Source organism: Ceratotherium simum, chromosome 22 (genome assembly GCF_057802395.1).
Source record: "Ceratotherium simum simum isolate JZ-2026a chromosome 22, ASM5780239v1, whole genome shotgun sequence".
Classification (NCBI taxonomy): Eukaryota; Metazoa; Chordata; class Mammalia; order Perissodactyla; family Rhinocerotidae; genus Ceratotherium; species Ceratotherium simum.
In genome coordinates this window covers 36,032,293-36,052,032 of record NC_141921.1, presented here as the reverse complement: position 1 = coordinate 36,052,032, position 19,740 = coordinate 36,032,293, and the positions used below count along the sequence as shown (strand labels likewise).

Here is a 19,740-nt window from a genome sequence, read left to right as displayed (position 1 = left end):
ACTAAGTTTCTCTAACTCCTTGGTAGCTAGGGATGGCAACAGGGCTGAGTCTTGGCCAAGGGACATGAAGAGAGTCAACAGGTGTGACTTCTAGGCACGCCCTTCATTCCACTTTCCAACCTCCGACTGTCCGGAATGTGGATAAAATGCTGGAAGATGCATCTTGGACCACAAGAAAGAGGCTGAGTCCTGAGGATGTGCAGCCACGAGATTGAAGGAGTCTGGGATCCCGATACTGTGAAGCCGCCAATGTGGGAGCTGAGTAATGACCCCCCAAGGATGGCCCCATCCTAATTCCTGGACCTTGTGAATATTACTGTATATAGCAAAAGGCTTTTACAGATGGGATCAAGTAAAGGATCTTGAGATGAGGAGATTATCCTGGATTATTGGAGGGCCCGATGTGATCACAAGGGTCCTTAAAAAAGACAGAGGCAGGAGGGTCAGAGTTAGAAGACGATGTGATGATGGAAGCAAAGGGACAGAGAGAAAGATTTGAAGATGCTACACTACTGGCTTTGAAGATGGAGAAAGGGGGCTATGACCCAAAGAACGTAGGTGGCCTTTGGAAGCTGGAAAACACAAGGAAACAGAAGCTCCCTGGAGCCTCCATGAGGAACACAGCCCTGTGGACCCATTTCAGACTTCTGACCTCCGGAGCCGTAAGATAATAGATTTGTGCCGTTTTAAGCAGCAAGTCTGTGGTAATTTGCTACAGCAGCAGTAGGAAATGAATGCACATCTTACTGCCCCGGATGCTGACACCAGGCTGTTACGTGGGAGAGAATAAACTTGCATCTTGTTTAAGCTGATGTCACTCTGGCCTTTGCCTTACAGCCAAAGCTGTCAAAGGCCTCCCCATCCTGGCAAAGAAATGGCATTGGATGCGGGTTATCTGTTTCTCTAGCAACTTACCCATTGTGGCAGAAACTGCTAGTTTTCCCTCAATATCCATCCTCCCTCTTTCCCATAAAAATTGAATTTCAGTTGGGCTCATCACCACCTGGAATAAAGACTACATTTCCCAGCTTCTGCGGCAGTAGGTACGGTCACATGACTAGCGTCTGCCCAATGGGATGTCGATGGAAACACTATAAGGCCTTTGCTCCTTTTTCTTCAGCCCTTCCTTTCTCCTGCTACCTGAAGCTCAGATGCGGGATCTTGGACGATGGGGTCAAGACCACTTACAGCAGAGCAACAAGACAGAAGGCAGCTGGGCCTCTTCACCACAGCACACCCTTCTAGTGCAAGACTGCCTTCCTAGGCTTCCCCATGAGAAAGAAACTTTCATCTTGTTTAAGCCACTGTTACTTTGGGTGGCTTAAGCATTTTACATGGTATTTGGACCACTGAAGATGTGCTCAGATGGTAGCTCCGTATTTCTAGGAAGGAACACCCGGCTTTGTCCTTACTTGCAGATGCCTCTGTTATTCAGTCTTCACCTAATTACCTGCTAGAGATGCACAGTCTATAATTCTTACTGGTCCAACCTAGGACACTTTCATGACTTGAACTGGAGGGGCAGGGAAGACCACCCACTCCCCCAAAGCCACTGGGCTGCTTGTCTCCAGGGCTGATGTCTATGCACAAGTCAGCCCCTCATTTCCCCTCTTGCCCCCCACCCACAGCCATCCCCAGGTACCTGCTGCCGGGAGAGCAGGATGTGGGCGAGGTGCTTGCCAACCTCTGCTGATCGATGGAGACACACCCCCCAGGGGTTGTCGATGACATTGGCGACAGCAAGGAGTGAGGCTGGCCAGGTCAGGGCAGCCACAATGCCTGGAGGTGGCATAGCAGTGATTAAGGCAATGCGGGTCTTTGTAAAGAAGTGATTGGCTGGCTAATGGATACCTGAGTGAATGCACGCAGAGTCTTGGAATCTGTAAGTTTTCCAAATGTTGCCAACTGCTAAATAGCAAAGAAGAAAACTGAAGCTCACATGCTTCTGATACATGGACTAGATTCCTTTTGTTAAGCACAAAAGGAAAGTGTGAGATTCCAAAGATGGCCCCAATTTGTCACTCCACCCTGTATCCTCCCACTTTGGTTCCTACCTCTGCAGTGCCCCCTGCCCCGCCCTGCCCATCCACCCCCGGCTCAGCCATGTGACTTTCTTTGGCCAAGGAGATGTCAGTAGATGTGAGGCTTGAAATGGACTGTGCATCCTCTCGTGCATTTCTACCATGCGTGTGGGCTAGCCTGATGATCCCAGGAAGAGAATGAGAGACAAATGGAGCAGAGCTGAGTTGCCCTAGCTGCCCCAGACAAGGCTAGCCTGTATCAGTGGACGGTCAGCTGACCCACAGATGCATGAGCAGGCCCAGAAAAGATCAGCTAAATGAGGCCTCATGACTCCTGAGCTATTATGATAAATAACTTATTTTAAGTCACTGAGTTTTGGGGTAGCTTCTTATGCAGCAATAACTAGCTGATACCATAATTTGATAGTGCAATTGGCTGTTTTACCTGTCTCCTCCCCACAAAGACCAGAAACTTCTCACAGACAGGAATGCAGCCTTAATCTCTCCATGTTCCTAGGGCCTAGCAGAGTGCCTAGCTCACAGGGGCCTTGGGCATGCAAAGGGATGGTACCAGTGTGGGGTGGGGGCAGCGGGCAAGGTGAGGCTTACCAGACAACACTGTGTACTTGAGGGCTTCCTGGGCCACCATGTTGGCAAGACCACTGAGGATGGTCTCCAGGGCATTGCCAAGCTCCATCAAGTACTTGGCCTCCCAGGCCAGGCAGTACTGCTCGCGGCTGCGGGCCAGGGCAGCCCACGGAGTGCTGAAGGTGCCTGGGGAGAACACAGGTGGCTGGGGTCTCTCCTGTCTGTGATAGAGGAGGCCCCACCCCACTTTCCCAGACAGGCCATGACAGGGGACCACTCTTGGTGGGAGGACAGGAGGCCCACCCCTGCCAATGAGTGGCAGCAAAGCAGACGGAGCACACTGCCACTCTGTGAGGCAGCAGGCTGGGGTCCGAGCCCCAACTCCTGCATTCATTAGTAGCCAGGTGACTTTGGGCACATCCTTACCCCACCCTGAGCCTCACTTTTCTTATCTGTGAAGTAGGGTGATTAATATTTCTCTCCTTTCATAGAGTAGTTGTAAGAATTGGGTATTCAAACTATTATATACGTAAAGTGTTATTTCTCTCACCCTGCAGTAATTTTGGCATCAAGCTGCTGAGGACGTACCATAGGAACACGTAATGGGACAAGCAGCTGGCTCTGTGAATCAGCAGAATCTCATTCAACACCACCACCTGGGAAATAGTCTGGAAGTTTGGAGCAGAGGTGTTTGAGCCTAGCTTTACCATGATCTTGCTGGGTCACCCAATTTTTCTGAGCCTCAATTTTCTCACTTAGGAACTGGAAATGGAAGGATGACGACAGCACCACTATAGTGACCAACATCAAGTGGGAAAGTATAACCACAACTGTCTCCCTCCCTCTCTCCCTCCCTCCTGGCCCTCCCTCTGCCCTGAGGATAGTGTCACCTCTCCAGCATGACACTCAGGCCCTCTGTGACCCGGTCCCTGCCTCCTCATCACTTCCTAACTTACGCTTTACCCTCCAGAAACACGTTTTTGAGTTGTTCATTCATTCATTCATTCATTCACTCTACTGCAAACATTAGCTGGGTAAGTGGACTATGCCAGGCCCGGAGCCTGACCCTGAGGATACAGATAATGATCATCACAGAAACATTTAGTGAGTGTGTACTGGGTGCGGGGCAGCTCTGCGCTGAGGGCTCTTCACATGGACTCTTTCACTTAATCCCCTCATAGCCTCTGAAGTGGGTACTACAATCAGCCCCATTTGACAGCGGAGGAGGCTGAGCCATGTAGACAAAGAGCTCCCCGTCCGCGGAGGGAGAGAGACGTGTCAACATCATGTGGTCACTCTACTCTGGGAGAAGGAAAGGGGCAGTGGGGTACACAGAGGGATACCTTACCTGGCCCCATGCATTTCTGCCTGTGGCCTGAGTGACCTTTTCAAAACATTAATCTCCTCCCACCCCTGCCTAAAGCATCGTTTCCCCAAGTTCACTCTCACTTGCCCTTCAGCTTGCAGTTCAAGCGCCTCCTCCACGGGAAGCCTTCCTGGCCCTCTGACAGATCAAATGCACCCTGCACCTTCCGCCTGACTTCGCATCCCAGTGTGCAGTTGTACATTTATGTTTGTATCACCTGTTTCATGCATGCCTCTCCCACAGTCTGCCTGCCAAGCTCTAGTTTCCCAGAGCCCGTGATGCGGCACGTAGTAAGCACTCAGGAAACACCATGAATGAACGGACGAGTGGAGTCAGCTTCCCACAGGCTTCGGGTTCTGGACGTCAGCTAGATGTCTACCTGGCTGACCCAAAGGCCTCGTCCTTAGCTGTGGGCCTGTGTTGACACAAAGACCACCTGGGGCTGCTCCCTCCTCCTCTGCAGGGACCCTGTCACAGCTCTGTAACACTCAGGGGTTAACTGTGTCTAATTATGGAGAAGGAGACGGCCAGCCCTGAGATAGGCTGTGGGCACAGTGTGTGAGAGAGAGAGAGAGAGAGAGAGAGACTGAGAGACTGAGAGACTGAGAGAGACTGAGAGAGACTGAGAGAGACTGAGAGAGACTGAGAGAGACTGAGAGAGACTGAGAGAGAGATTGTGTGTGTGTGTGATGCTGTGACGCCGGCTCTGGACCCAGCTCGGCAGCTTCCTGGTTGCATGACTCACAGCAAGGCACGCTGCCCTTTGGAGCCTTGGTTTCTATACCTGTTAGAATGGGACAATAACTCACAGGTGTGGTGGGATCATGTGAGATGCTGCATGAAAAGCATTATATAAACTGTAAAGCACTGCACTGCACTGCACCGTACCGCTCTGTGGCCAAGAACATGGGCCACGGAGCCAGACAGAATGGGGGCGAGTCCCGCCCCTGTCCCTGACTAGCTAGGTGACCCTGCACAACCCTTATAGGCCTCGATTTCCTCATCCGTGAAATGGGGTGACAATGACGCCTGCCCCCTTGGCTTGACCTGAGGGACTAAGCAAGCTGATGGGTGCAAAATGCGTGGGTTAGCGCCTGGCTCACAGCAAGGGGTTAGCCACAAAGCTGCTATCATCATTATACATGATCCTATTTAATAAGGAGGGCTGAAGAAAGTCCTCTGACTCCCATCGCGCACAGAAGCAAGCCTTGACGACACTAAGGCTTCTCTCCTGGCTGCAAGGGGACAGGAATAGGTGACATTGCCCTCCTGAACTTAATCCAGCTTGGGTACATCTCCTTTACCCACCTTCTCTGCTGGGGAGCATACTGCACCAGGCTGCGGGAGGAGAACCCTGAAGATTTCCTCCCCAAAAATGAACTTGACCTTTGACCTGGGGCAAATGGGGGTGAAACAAAGATAAGGGATTTGCTGTCCATACTGGTCAGAATCGCAAATTCCTTTGCTCCGACTTTTGCTCCTGCCCCTTCCCTCCTGTCTTGCTTTTGTGGAGCCCGGCATAATGAAACAGATGACGGGAAACCCACGCTCTTCGGGTCAGGAGACCCGGGGGTGAATCCTGCGTCTGCCACGTGACCCCTCCAGGCTTCCTCTTCCGCGGGATCAGGATGAGAGCGGCCCCACCTCGGAGGGTGGATGTGAGGATCACACGCGGTGAGGCCCGTCAAGTCTGTGTTGTGGGTACTTGCCTGACTTGGGGCAGGCACGCACTAGGGGCTTAGTTAACATCAGAGCCCGCTGTGGGGACGGGGCGCGGTCCCAAGCCAGTAAGACTCCTGCAGCGCCTTTCAACAGAGCCTGGACGTTTTCTCTCTTGCTGTCTTCTGTGTCACTGAGAAGAGCTGCAGCGTCCACCCTCAGAGCCCACGGATTTGGGAACCCAGGGGCCTCTGAGCACGTGTGTCCGGCCAGATTGCTCTGGATTCCAAGGCCCACCCTGTTCTCTCTCTGAGAGATGAACTGTTTCCTGAGCCTCACACCGGGCACTTGCAAAAGTGAGCCAGGCAGTGAGTCCTCAATGCCACCCTGGTTAGAATCCCCCTAAAACACACGTTCAAATTAGAGCAGCAAAGGGAACTAATGTGTGTGCCAATTAGAAACCAGGTGCCTGCCACGAGTTACCTTAACTTAATCTTTGTAAGTACCTGAAAGGCAGGAATAATTTGTTCCACTTCACAAATGAAGCAGCTGAGGCACAGAGAGGTTAAGTAACTTGCTTGAGGTCACACAGCCAAGATGTACTGATCTCTCACTTAAAGTCCTTTGCTATCTTCCACTTGCTCTGAAGATAAATCCAAACTCCTCACCACAGCTCACAAGCTCCAGTGTGATCTGGCCCTGCCCAAACTCCTGTCTTCTTGCTCCCCGTTCCAGCTGTCCTGTGCTTCTTTTGCACCACTGGGCCTTTGTATATGCTGCCCGTTTGCTTGGTTTACACTTCTTAATCCTTCTTTACCCAGCTAATTTCCAGCTAGTCCTTAGCCTAAATGTCACTTCCTCCAGGAACCTTTCCCTTATTCCTCAGAAACACTTTGTGCTTCCCCTATTGTGCCATCTGTTAAACTTCCCTGTAATTACTGCTTAGTGGTCTGTCCTCTGTCTTGGACCATATGTTCCATGGGAACAGAGGCCATGACTTTCATGCTCACCACTGAGTTCCTAGGGCCTGGCTCAGTATCTGGCACATGGTGTGTACAGTACTCTCCAAATACTGCTGAATGGATGGATAGATGGGTGGATGGGCGGGCTGGTTGATGGATGGTTGGATGGATGGATGGATGGATGTGTAGGTAGATGGATAAATGGATGGATAGATGGATGAATAGGTAGATGGATGGGTGGGTGGATGGATGGATGAACATATGGATGGATGAATGGATGGACAGACGGATGGATGGACAGATGGATGGATGGGTGGATGGATGAATGGGTAGATGGTGGATGGGTAGGTGGATGGATGGATGGATAGTTGGATGGATGGATGATGGATGGATGGATGGGTTAGTAGACGGATGTGGGATGAAGTGACTTCACTTCTCTGAGCCTTGGTTTCCTCCTCTGCAAAATGAGGCTCCCCTACTCACCCTCAAAAGACATACATGGGCAAGAGCCTAGGCCAGGGTCTGGCCCACAGCAGCAGGCCTAGCTCAGCCAACGCCCACCACCCTCTGCATCCCTCTTCGCTCTGCCCCTGGTCCTCACGGTATTTGCCAGACGCCAGCCACCCCGTGATGGCGATGGTGATGTGCAGCTGCCTGCCCTCCGTTAGAGGCAGAAACGTGAACTCTTCAATGGCCCCAACACGCTTCTTCATCTTGTAGCCTGAAGACCCAGATAAAAAATGAGAATGGAGGTGACTGGGGCTCTGGGGAATGCTACTCAGAGCGGCTGTCTGTGTGCCCACTCACACATGAGCGCCAACCATGTGCCCTGTCCCTGAACAAATGCATCTTGTTTTGAACTCATTAACACAGGTGCCATTATTATCCCTGATTATAGATGAGGGTAAGAGGCTTCCAAAGGCCTCAGCCCCTGAGTGGCAGAGCTGGGGCTGGAACTCAGAGCCCAGGCTCATAACCACCACTCTGTCCTGACTCCGTTGGTTCTATATCTTTTTTCCTGCCCACAAAAGTTAGGGGTATAACACACTCGTGTCAGTAAAAGTGGATCAAACTGAGCAAGATTCTCAACATGGGGAGTGACAGACACAACTTGGGGAGTGGACTAGGAATCTGTGTGATAGGGGGGCTGTTGACACCTATGATCTGGAAGAACTCCCCCAGGTGTAGATGCTGGTAAAAGAAGGGTAGCCATGTGCTCTCTTGCATGAGGAAGCCCAGGTGTCTCTGAGGTGGCCTGCCTGGAAACTTCCTGGATGGTGGCCAGCAGGTCCAATCAGACCCTTCTCAGGAAGTCTACACAAGGTCCAGTTTCTCACACTCAGCCCTTACTCCAACCCATGCCAAGCTGCTGGCCCAGTTCTGTGTGAAGCCTGCGGCAGGGCTGGGACCAGAGTGAGAAAGCCATGTCCTCCTCTGTCCCCTGGGGAACTGTCACTGGTGAGAATCTGGGCATGTCCTCTAGCAGCTGGGCCACCCTGGCTGAAAAGCCCTCACAGCCCACCACTCCTTTTGAACCTTACCTGTCAGGCCAGCTCCAGCTGCTCCAAACAGCGAGGTCATGACGGCTATGCCGGCCACGGAGCCCAGAGCGGCTGCCCCGGCACTGCCAATGATTGTCGCAGCTCCAGCGGCAACAAGAGGGGCAGCCAGACCCCCCGTCACGCCTGCAAGGAAAGTAGCCCGTGGTGGGTAAAGGTGGGAGTGAGGATGTGGCCATCAGCAGCCCACTGCCTTCTGTGGACGCTTCTAACGATACTAACGAACACACTGCAGACGGGGCACCTCCCAGCTGATCCCCCTGCACGCTCCACTCTCGCTCCCAGCCTGGCGTCACCCCTCGCTCGGCACTGCCCTGGCCAGTGTGCCACTGTCTCATCTCACCTGGAGCTGGCCTTACCGATCACTGTCCCGCCTCCGACAGTTGCTAGGCCTATCAGGAGATAGCGCTTCCATTTCCTCCGGTTTTCTTTCTTCTTCCGGGATGCCTCGGCCGTTCTGGGGGAGAAGAGGTTGGGCTTTAGGCCTGGCTGTGCCTAGGACCCCTTGAGACCTCCCCGCCTCGCCAACTCCCAAACTGGGATCAACGCTGGGTACTCTGTCATGCAGAGCAAGGTACCAAAGTCACCCTGGGCCCATTGATGGTTTTAAAAAGCTGAAAACATTCTAAAACCCAGCTGGGGAATCCCAGTATGTGGGATGTGCTACTTACCCAACAGATCCATCCTAACAGGGTTGCAATTTGAATAATGAAAAGACAAAAAAATAATAATAATAGCAAAAGAAGCACAAAAATATCTTTAAATAGATGGGCCCAGAACAAGTACCAAATAGAACCAGACCCCATCACCTCCCTCTTCCTACCCTTGGCCCCACTCCTGCCATCTGGACCCACCTCCCTCTGGGACATTTGGAAATCAGCTTCCTTCAGAATAATCATTTCCAAGATGGGTTAGAGAAGTGTCTGTACTGGAGACCTCGGCCTTAGGAATGATCCTGACCTAGGATCGTTTAGACTTGAAATTGAAAAGCTATAAAATGTAGCAAAAGGGAAGCATTTGGAGTGAATTGGGGTCAGGAGAATCCTGAGAATGGCCGCGGTGAGTGCTCTGGGGCGTCACGAAGCCCCGTTTTCCTGTGGGACAGTCAGCCCTCTGTACTTTGGGGCAATAAGGAGCAGGACGAGAGACGGAGGCTGGGAGGGTGTGGTCATTAGGAGCGCGAACTCTGAACTGAAGCTGGAGTTTGGACAACAGCTCAATGCATCGAGTGATAGCAGATGATGGTGACGATAAAGGAACAGGCAGGGTCAATATTTACTGAGGACTTCCCACATGCCAGCTACTGTGCTTTGTACTCCGTGCGGTTTATCTTATCCCAGGAGCAGTTTTATTACTGTCCCCATATTACAGACGAGTTCAGGGATAACAGTACCCACCTCCTGAGGGCTGTGTGGATCAAAGAAGAGAATGCCCGTCAAGCATTTAGCATAATGGTTGGCACACTGCAAGCAATGACTAACACGGTGGCTGTTGTCATCATGAGACTGTATCTCTCTGAGCCTCAGTTTCCTCTTTTGTAAAATGAGGATAATAACACCCACCTCCTAAGGTCGTTGGTTTGTAAAGATTAAATTCAGTCCTTCTTTATACACTCAATCAACAAACTTTTTTGAGCATGGACTACGTGCTGGCACCTCTGGGTACTGCGTTATCAGTGAGCAGAACAATGCAGGACTCAACCAATACTTGTTTCCTCCCATCTCTTTCCTCATGAACCACGCGTGATAGTGAGAAACAGTCCATCCTCCAGTCATCAAAAGAAAGGGGATCTGAGTTGGGCATCTGGGGATCTGCTACACTTTTGGTTCTCCGCCAGCTCACCCCAACCAGCGTTTTCCTAAGCAGCTCCCGGGTGAAGAGCACAGCACTTCCCAGTGGCTTCACTACAGAGAAGTGGAAACCAAAGATAAACATCTCCGTGCACATCTCGGGGGCTGGCTTTCCACGACTGAAATTCATGCCATCAGTCGCGTGGGAGGAGGCTGAACCGCATGCATCCAGCCAAGTGCAAGGCAGGACGGCGACTAAGAGCATGGGTTCTGATGTCAGGGTTCAAACCCAGTAAACGCAGGATTTATGTTTGCATAACTCCTACCTCTGCAGATGTGGCGTACCACCATTCACCGGATATTCAGTACTGGGCCTCCCTACAGAGAGATTCTACACCCCTGCCCTGTTGAACTGAGTGGTCCCGTGCCCTGCTGTAGCCAATGAACTGGAGGAGGAAGGGCTGTGTGCCACTTCCAGCAAGAGTCAGTGCAGGGCCTCATCAGTCTCCTTTTGTTCTGCCCTGAGGCCAGCAACTTCCAGACAGAGGTCACTCTGTCAATCTGGGACCCAGGACCAAGACAGCATGGACCAAAGCCACAGCCAACCGGCAAAGGGCATAGAGTCTGAACAAGAAATGCCCCTTTGTTGCTGTAAGCCATTGAGATTTGGAAGTCATTTGTCACTGTAGAAAAACCTAGCCTATTCTGATGCATAGATCCACTTACTAACTTTCTGACCATGTACCAATTCCTTGTTCCATCTGAGTTCCCTCACCAACAAGTGGGTGTAATAATAGTACTTAATTCCCAGGGGTACTGTGAAGACTAAGTGAGATTACCCACATAGAGTGACTGGCATATTGTAATCGTTCAACATGTTTGTTGCCATTATCATTCCTTCCATTATTACGATAACTTCCTCCTAAACACAGGCTGGAGATATACTTTGGACCTTAGTTGCTAGCATCATTCCATGCAAACAGAAAGGCTGAAAATAGTTGCTTACGGCAGAGTTCAAGGCCTGAGGAAAAATTCAAGCTGCTAAGGACGTGCAATAGGAACACGTAATGGGACAAACAGCTGGCTCTGTGAATCAGCAGAATATCACTCAAAAAACACCACCTGGGAAATAGCCTGGAAATTTGGAGCAGAGGTGTTTGAGCCCAGCTCTGCCACGATCTTGCTGGGTCACCCAATTTTTCTGAGCCTCAATTTTCTCACTTAGGAACTGGAAATGGAAGGATGATGACAGCACCACCATAGTGACCAATGTCAAGAGGGGAAGTATAACCACGACTGTCTCCCTCCCTCCTAGCCCTCCCTCTGCCCTGAGGATAGTGTCACCTCTCCAGCATGACATTCAGGCCCTCTGTGACCTGGTTCCTGTCTCCTTCAACGCCTCATCACTTCCTGATTTACCCTTTACTCTCCAGAAACATTGAACGGCCTACACCTCAGTACCTATGTTCCTGCTGGCCCCTGGATGCCAAGGACCTTCTCACCTTCCTTTCTCTGGCTAAACAGTACTCATCCTTTAAGAGTCACCTCCTCCGAGAAGTTGGCCTGAGCCCCAAGGTTGCCTAAATGCCCAGACTCTGTGCCCCTCTAACCCTTGTACTGTGTTAGCGTGGAATTCTAGACCATCGATTTTCAAATGGTGGGCTTTTTCGTCAACTGCATCAGAATCCCCAGGGGGTAGCTGTTAAAAGCACAGCTTCCTGAGCTAGAAGCTCGGGCCTGAGGGTGAGGAAACCACCATAACAAGTTCCTCCAGGGATCTGCTGTATCTCAAGTTTGAGAATCCTTGGGCCAAACCTTCAGGCATAGACGGAGTCTTCCCTGCCCTGCACCCGCGGCAGCTTGCCCTGGACTTGGGACCAGGAGGGTGCTCAGAAGATCTTTCTGGAACAGAACCTAATCATTCCAACAAGGGCTGGACATGAACATCTTCCCCCACCACTGTCCACATCTATGAAAACCAGAGGGGCATGGAATGGACATTTTGGCTAAATAAAATACTTCGCCAGAGTATAGGCCGATCACCATCCAGAGTGAAACTTTCAGGATATTAGGACAAATATGAAATGTTATAAAATTTTAATGATTACTACATATTAATTATTAAGAACACAGTCAAATTCTTGAGTTGGTGCCCTTGACATTTCTCAGCCCCGTCTGTTTCTAGGTTGTTCCTACAGTGACATCTGCACATCTATGATACTAGACAGTCACCACTTTTAACTGAGTCTGTGGAGGGGGAAACTCATAGCCTAAAGGGAATAAAATAACTAAAAAGTAAATACAGTTCTTCAAGGCTGTTTTATTTAAATGCATGAGTGCTATTATATCAAATCACTTTTACAAAGACCAAATGGATGATATGTTCTCATCTTTAGTATTCTGCTTTGTATTATTATTTAAATGTTTATCAATACTTGCTGAATGAAAAAGAATATAATATTTTTCCTAATGTTATTTAGATAAGGTATTCTCAATGTTCATCTGAACTGCCAGTTGGTTGCCCTATTTAAGTACTTGAAGGTTCTTAATAACTGTTTTGTACACAAAATAAATAGCTTTCCCAGTCATCATTAATTATCACAGCATTTCACTCCTGCAATTACTTCAGTTGTCTGACTGAATTTCAAGATCAAAAGCACGAGAGGAGACGCTCGCTCTGAGCTACATGTACAATGCTTCCTGGATTTGGAAGGGAGATTTCAGAGCACGACACTAAAATCAGATGATGCCCTGTTCCTATTACTGACTTTGTCCGCTGGTTAGATACCAGGGCAATCCGTGCCATCATGCAGTCATTGGCCACACTCAGCTTGTGGGACATCAGAAATGACCTTGAGTTCGGCGTCAGCCTTCCAAGACAGAGGCTGAAGCCAAAACGGAGATTTCAGTCAAATCCCCGGCTGAAGCCACAGATACCAAGTGAAGAGACTGACCCCTACTCTGCCCGTCTCCTGGATCCACAAATAAATTTCACTCTCTGCTATCTTATCTCCCACGAGAGGGTGTTGTCTATCCTTATCATCCTCACCACCACCACCTTCTTTTTTAAAATCACCTTCTCCAGCTGACAAAGAAGGAGAGCTTATCTCTGGAAGATACTTTTCTAGTAAAAGCTCAGAAAGCCCCACAAAAGAATTATCTTGAGTGCTTTCTTCAGAATTAAGGAGGGAACCTGGGCTTGTCAATCACGCCTTGAGGAATGCACTAAGTGACGTTCAGACTGGATATGGTGGTTGAATCAGATGGTGCCACTGACCAGCTGTGTGACTTTGGGAGAGTTATGTCACCCCTCTGACTTTCTGTTTCTTCCTCTGCAAAATCCTCGGGGGACTGTTATGAGCACCAGATGAGATGACATCTTGTGCGGGCATCTAGTAAGCACTCAATAAGAGTAGGACATTGACAAGGTTATTCTGATGTCATCAGTATCGAGCCTCAGGAGGGCATGAGCTCATGTTTACTGAGACCTACTATGTGCCAGGCACTGCTCCAAGCTTTCCACACGTATTAATTAATTTAATCTCTCAACAACCCTAGGTTGGAGATACACCATTATCCCCACATTAGAGATCAGGAAACTGAGGCACAGAGAAGTGAAGTCACCAAACAAGTGGGGGAAGTTTGGATGGCCTCAGGGCTCAGAAAGGGACCCAAGAACAGAAAGGGGGTACAGCACACTCCGAACCCCAGCTGCAAAGGATTGTCTCGGGATGCTGAGGGATAAGCTCATCTCGCAGAAACACAAAACCTTAGAGTTAAAGGAAACCTACGTATAATTCAATCCTTTACTTGCATAGGTGAAAAAACTGGTGCTGGTGCCCAGAGAGGGAAAGCAACATGCCCAGGGCCGCACAGAGACTTAGCAGAATCAAACTGAGAACCAAGTCTCCTGGCTGAACAGTCACTATGCTTTCCCGGGTCTCAGACTCTTCCAAAGACCATAGATAGAACCTGGGAGGTCTCCCAAGTCCCTAAAACTGAATACAAAAATTACACAGGTGGAGTATTTTTCTGAGGAGAGGGCCCACGCATAGTTATAACAGCAATGGTAACAGTATTACAGCAGTAATGATGTTTATCAATTAGTTACTCTGTTTGAGGCCTGTTCAAAGCACTTCACATGTATGAATTCATTTGAGCCCCAGAAGAACCTTGTGAGGAGCATGCTATGATTATCCTCATTTTGCAGGTGAGGAAACTGAGGCCCAGAGAAGTTAAACAACTTGCCCAAGATCACACAGCTGGTAAGTGGCAGAGCTGGGCTGTGTGAGAACTTCTGTTTTACACATTCCCTGATCTGGCATTACTGGTATTAGCAGAACAAATCCTCTGGACAATATGCTTCTTTCTGATAATAAGACTTTCAAACAATAACTAAGAGTTTCTTTCATTTCAAGGCATATAAGATACTACAAATGTCCAATGCATCCCAAGAACCTGGGCAGCCCTTGTGATTATGGTAACCGGCCTGGATCCAGGTGTTTCTTTATTGACACAGCTCTGGGAGTCAAAGCAAGCCTGTTTTCAGGTTATTTCAACAGAAACAAGTTTCCTCCTTTAAGGAAACATCCCTTCCCTTTGCCCTACAAACCCTGGCAGGAAGGCGGCTCCAGGTCTGAACTTGGCTTCAGCACTAAATTCCCTGCTGGCTGAACTGGTCCAACATGGCTGCTCAAAGGAAGCCATTGAGGCCGAACGAAACGCAAGGCTGGGAGACGTGTCTGGTGCAAGGAGCCCGCAATTGGGCCGTGCCTGGGATTGATTTACTGCCCTGGGAGTAGGTTAGCTCTGGCTGAGTTACCAGTATCACTCCTCTACACGATCCCGACCACAGACAGAGAGCAAAGCTGCTCTATGGCTGGCAGGTGCAGGGGCACGTGGGGGCAGGGAGCGCCAGCTATCTACCAAGCGCTAGCTACGTGTCAGCCCTGGGCTGAGTGCTGTAATATGATCATGTCGTTTCTTACAATGACCCAGGGAGGGCTCTATCCTCATTCCCATTTTACAGATAGGAATGTGTGGCTTGCAGGAGGCACCTGCCCAAGGTGAAAAAGCAGATGGGTGTCAGAGGTGGGATTTGAACCCAGGCCACTCCAGCCCATGGACAAGATGGTATAAGAGCCTGAGGTGGAGCGAGGTGTCGGGGCCAAGGAATGTTAAAGTCACAGACTCACAGTCCTTAGCAATCATCCATTCAATCCCCATTTCCTACAAACGAGGATGGAGGCCCAGAGAGGGGAAATGAATTGCTAAGGCCACACAGCAAGTCAGGGCTGCACTGGGACTCTCTGCCCACCGGTCCTTCCACCTCACTGCACCCTCTCTTAATGGGGGGAGGGAAGAGGGGACTCTGTTATCTGAAAAGTGCAATCAAGTGGAAGTCCTCGATTCCGGACAAGCGGGGCTGGGGTCACAGGGCTCCCTTACTCAGATTCCTCCTCTTTGGTTTCCTTCAGGCTCTCAAGGAACGTCTCTTCAAGGAGATCCAGCTCCCCCAAGGGCACTTGGAGGAGGGAGGTCATGTGGCAAACGAGGACTCGGGCCCGCGCGTCATAGCGCCCTTGAAAGAGAGAAACACACAGGCAGAGAATGAGCTTAGCTTTGCAGCACCGTGTAACTGCTAAAACCCAAACCCTGGAAACGTCCTAATGCACAAGCCCACGAGAACCAGTCACCGAAACCATGGCACAGCTTCCTGGATGGAATACTGTGCAACTATTAAAAATATTAGTCCAGGGGGCTGGCCCTGTAGCTTATCGGTTAAGTGCACGCGCTCCGCTACTGGTGGCCCAGGTTCAGATCTGGGCGCACACCGATGCACCGCTTGTCCAGCCATGCTGAGGTGGTGTCCCACATACAGCAACTAGAAGATGTGCGACTATGACATGCGACTATCTACTGGAGCTTTGGGGAGAAAAAGGGAGAAAAAGGAGGAGGATTGGCAGCAGATGTTAGCTCAGGGCCAGTCTTCCTCAGCAAAAAGAGGAGGATTGGCATGGATGTTAGCTCAGGGCTGATCTTCCTCACACACACAAAAAAATTCCAAAGCAAGGTGGTATTTTTCACCAAATTAGCAACGATCATTTTTTTAAATCCCAAATCTGTTAAAGAGGTGATGAAAACGGGTGCTTGCAGACACCACTGGTGGCAGAGTGCATTGACATAAACCGCCCAGAGGGCAATTTGACAATATGTATCAAAAACTTTAAAAAACGTGCATCTCCCAAATCATAGAGTCAGAAAGCAGAATGGTGGTTACCAGGGGCCATGGGGAGGAAGGGAGTGGGGAGTTAGTGTTGAATGGGGCAGTTTCAGTTTTGTAAGATAAAAAGAGTTCTGGAGATGGATGGTGGCGACGGCTGCAAAACAATGTGAATGTGCTCAATACCAGTGAACTGTACACTTAAAAATGGATAGGACGCTAAATTTTATGTTACATGTATTTTACCACAATAAAAAAAAAAATGGGAAAAAGATGTGTATCCTCTTCAGCCCAAAATTCCATTTCTGGAATTCTTATCTTAAGAAAACAATCCTAAATATGGATAATACTCAGTAAATAAAGGTCATATTGCTGCATTTATAACATACAAGTGGAAACAATCTGGAGGTTTCCAACACCAGGGGATTAGTTAAGTAAACTATAGCACAACCAGCCAATGTAAAATAAGCCATAAAAAAAGATTCCTAAGGGCCAGCCCGGTGGTGTTGTGGTTGGGTTCACGTGCTCTGCTTCGGCGACCTGGGGTTCATGGGTTTGGATCTTGGGTGCGGACCTGTGTACCACTTATCAAGCCATGCTGTGGCCGGTGTCCCACATATAAAGTAGAGGAAGACTGGCACAGATGTCGGCTCAGGGCTAATCTTCCTCACCAAAAAAAATAAATAAATAAAAAACGATTCCTAAGAAAAGTTATAATATCTGAAAAAAAATTGCTTATGCAATGAAACAAATTTTAAAAATGCATAGACGATTGACTTGATAATATGCCATAGGGTCCCAACTAAGGGAAAAAAAACACTGCATGGAAAAAAAGAAAGAAATATGTCAAATGTGATTTTTTTTGCCTTTTCAAAATTATCCATAATGAATTTGGGTTAATTTTATAATTGGAAAAATTAATCTATCAAAATTTACCCAAAGGCGGTCTGTCCAAGCTCTAGTTACTTAGCCCAGAAGCTTGTAAGGATACGCTGATATCTGGTTAGTAAGGAAGGGGCATCTGGAAGGGGTCAAATGAACTGTCCCTGTTAGGGGGATTTCTGTCTTCAGGCAGCACAACAGTGGACAGGATCCTATGCAAAATGCCCCTCTTCTACCAAGACTGATTCCATTACCAGCCTAAGTTGTTAAACCTCTTCCCATCCGCCAGACAGTGGGCCCCTGTGTGGCATAAAGGACCCTCTCGGGTGCCCCACCTCGGAACATGACACCACCCAGAGACCAGGAAGGCCCACGGTCCCCCTTCTCCCTCACCCCTCATATCCAGAGGCTCCAAGACTGTTGGAGTTTATCTACAAACGTCTCTACTGCATCCATTTCGCTTCTTCCCATCCGCCGCCAGGAGAGTGCCATATCTGACGGGGACCAGTCTGGTGTTCTCTCTGCTCTCAAGGACCCGCCTGCCTGCCTGGCCACTCCACCACGCGGTGACCTCAGGGGCCAGCGAGGTTCCCCAGGGTGGGGCGCGTCAGCACACTCCACCAGCCAAACCACCGCCAGATTCTTCAGCCAACAGCTGGCACTGGAGCTCCATCCACCTCACTCCTCTGAAATCTCTCAACTGGTCCAAACTCCGGTGAGGACAAGAGGGGTGTTATTCTGACCCAACGAGCGCCACCCCCTAGAGATTCTGATTCAGTAGGTCTGCGATGGGACCTGGAAGTCCGGATCCGAACATGCACAGTGAGGTTTGAGAACCACCGGTCTGAAGCTGGGGAGCAGGAGGAACAGAGCTGCTCTCACTCACTCAGGTCTCCCTCCCTCCAGACTCCGACCCTCCCTCCTGCGCTCCTCCCCAACCCCTGAAACGTCTCCATGTCTGGAGATGCGACTCCAGTCAGGGCTCCTGGCACTGTGCCCTCTTCTTTCCTTGGCGAAGAAGGAAATCTGAAATCTGTCACCATTAGAACTAAATCCAAACCCGACCATGACCTACAAGGCCCCTGGCCAACTCTGTGACCTCCCCTTCTAGAAGGTTCCTGCTACGAGACTGTGCATTTGCTGTTTCCACTACCTGGAAGGCTCATTCCCCAGATCTTCACGTGGGGCTCCTCATGCAGTCTCTGCTCACACGCCCCTGCCCAGTGGGGCTGTCCTGTCCACCCCTCCCCCATGACCCTCTACCCCTTCCCCCTGCATTTGGTTCCTCACAGAGCCCAGCACTCTCCGATACCATGTTTGTTTGTTTCTGTTTGTCTCTCCCCCTGAAATATAAACTTTATAAGGGCAATCTTTTTCACTGCTCTATCCCCAGTCCTTAGAATAGTGCCTGGCACAAAGAATAAATGTTCAGTTAACCACTGGACGCACCTGGGTAGGAATTCTATTTGCGCATCTAACCTTGGGCAAATAGCTCATCCTCGTTCAGGTGGAAACAGAAATAGTAAGGAGTCACCTCACAAAGTTTTGAGGATTCAATTAAATAATGCAAGAGAGGGCTCTTGGTCTACGATGGGCCCTTAATGACTGTGGCAGAACTGAACTCCTCTGATGGGTGTCTGCAGTGCTGGGCAATAATATACTAAAGTAGTAGTGGCTATCCTTCAACTTGACACAGCTCCCCAAGTCCTGAAGTTTGAGGCTTCAGCTTCTGCAAAATAAACCAGTTCCTTCCTTGAACTCGGGTCCTCAGAGCGAGCCGTGTCTGGCAGCTCTCCACCAGCTGCCCTTGACTGCCTCCCTAGATGAGGAACTGTCTACGTGCCGGAGAACAGACAGTCCCGAGTCGTGTTGGGGTTACCAGGTCAGTTAAAGCTCCATGATCAGAGGAGCTCCCGCTCCCTCATGGGATCAGAGGCTACTGCACCCAGGTGATAATCGAACTGTGGAAACTAACCGAGCCTTGGCGATGGTGGTTAATTGGTGGCAATTATAATTAGCCACTAATTCATACTCTGTTGGTCAAGGCTGCCAGTGATTCAGCTTCCGGAATACAGGCTGCCAAGTGCACAGGTGATTAACTCCCAAGGTATTCTTAGGCACGGGGCTCTGGGACATTGCCCTGTGTAAGGGTCATTTCAAGGAACTTGGCAGCCAGGCTGCTGGACTTGGAGCTGAGGTTCTGCTTAAGGCAGGTGGTGGGGGAGGGGCAGGAGTCCCGGGCTGCCCAGGACACTGGGGTTCTCTGGTGTTGGCTCTACCAACTTGCCAGGGGGCCAACTCACTCCTCAAGGGCCTATCCTTTCTTGGGGCTCAGGCCAAAACCCTTGGCATTGTCCTTGATTCTTCTCATTTCCCCACCCCCAACACCCAATCTATCAGCTAACGCTGACAGCTGCACCTCCAAACTATATCCTGAGTCTACCACTGCACTCTATCTCCACTGCCATCAGTTGCCACTGCCACCGTGACCGCCATCGCTCTTCAACCACCAGTTGTCTCACTGGGCTCTCATCTTTCACCCTTGCCCCTGCACACTATTTGCCACATGGCAGCCAGAGGTATAAAGTCATAAATCTGATCGTGTTCTCTCCCCCAACTTAAAACTCTCCAACAGCTCTCTGATGCACTTAGAATAAACTCCACATATCTTCCCACTGTCCGCAAGGCTG

At 49.9% G+C, this 19,740-nt stretch overlaps 1 protein-coding gene across 2 annotated transcripts in view; it reads right to left on the bottom strand.

Moving 5' to 3' along the window:
• Window positions 1–19,740, bottom strand: part of TMCO4 (transmembrane and coiled-coil domains 4) — a 102,777-nt gene that overhangs the window by 52,529 nt on the left and 30,508 nt on the right. For both annotated transcript variants that reach the window (XM_087446686.1, XM_087446684.1), the window contains 6 exons: window positions 15,394–15,526; window positions 8,515–8,612; window positions 8,138–8,281; window positions 7,198–7,317; window positions 2,631–2,795; window positions 1,643–1,779 (listed from right to left, as the gene is read on the bottom strand). In XM_087446686.1, the coding sequence (XP_087302812.1) occupies window positions 1,643–1,779; window positions 2,631–2,795; window positions 7,198–7,317; window positions 8,138–8,281; window positions 8,515–8,612; window positions 15,394–15,526 (797 nt within the window). The remainder of the gene's footprint in view (window positions 1–1,642; window positions 1,780–2,630; window positions 2,796–7,197; window positions 7,318–8,137; window positions 8,282–8,514; window positions 8,613–15,393; window positions 15,527–19,740) is intronic.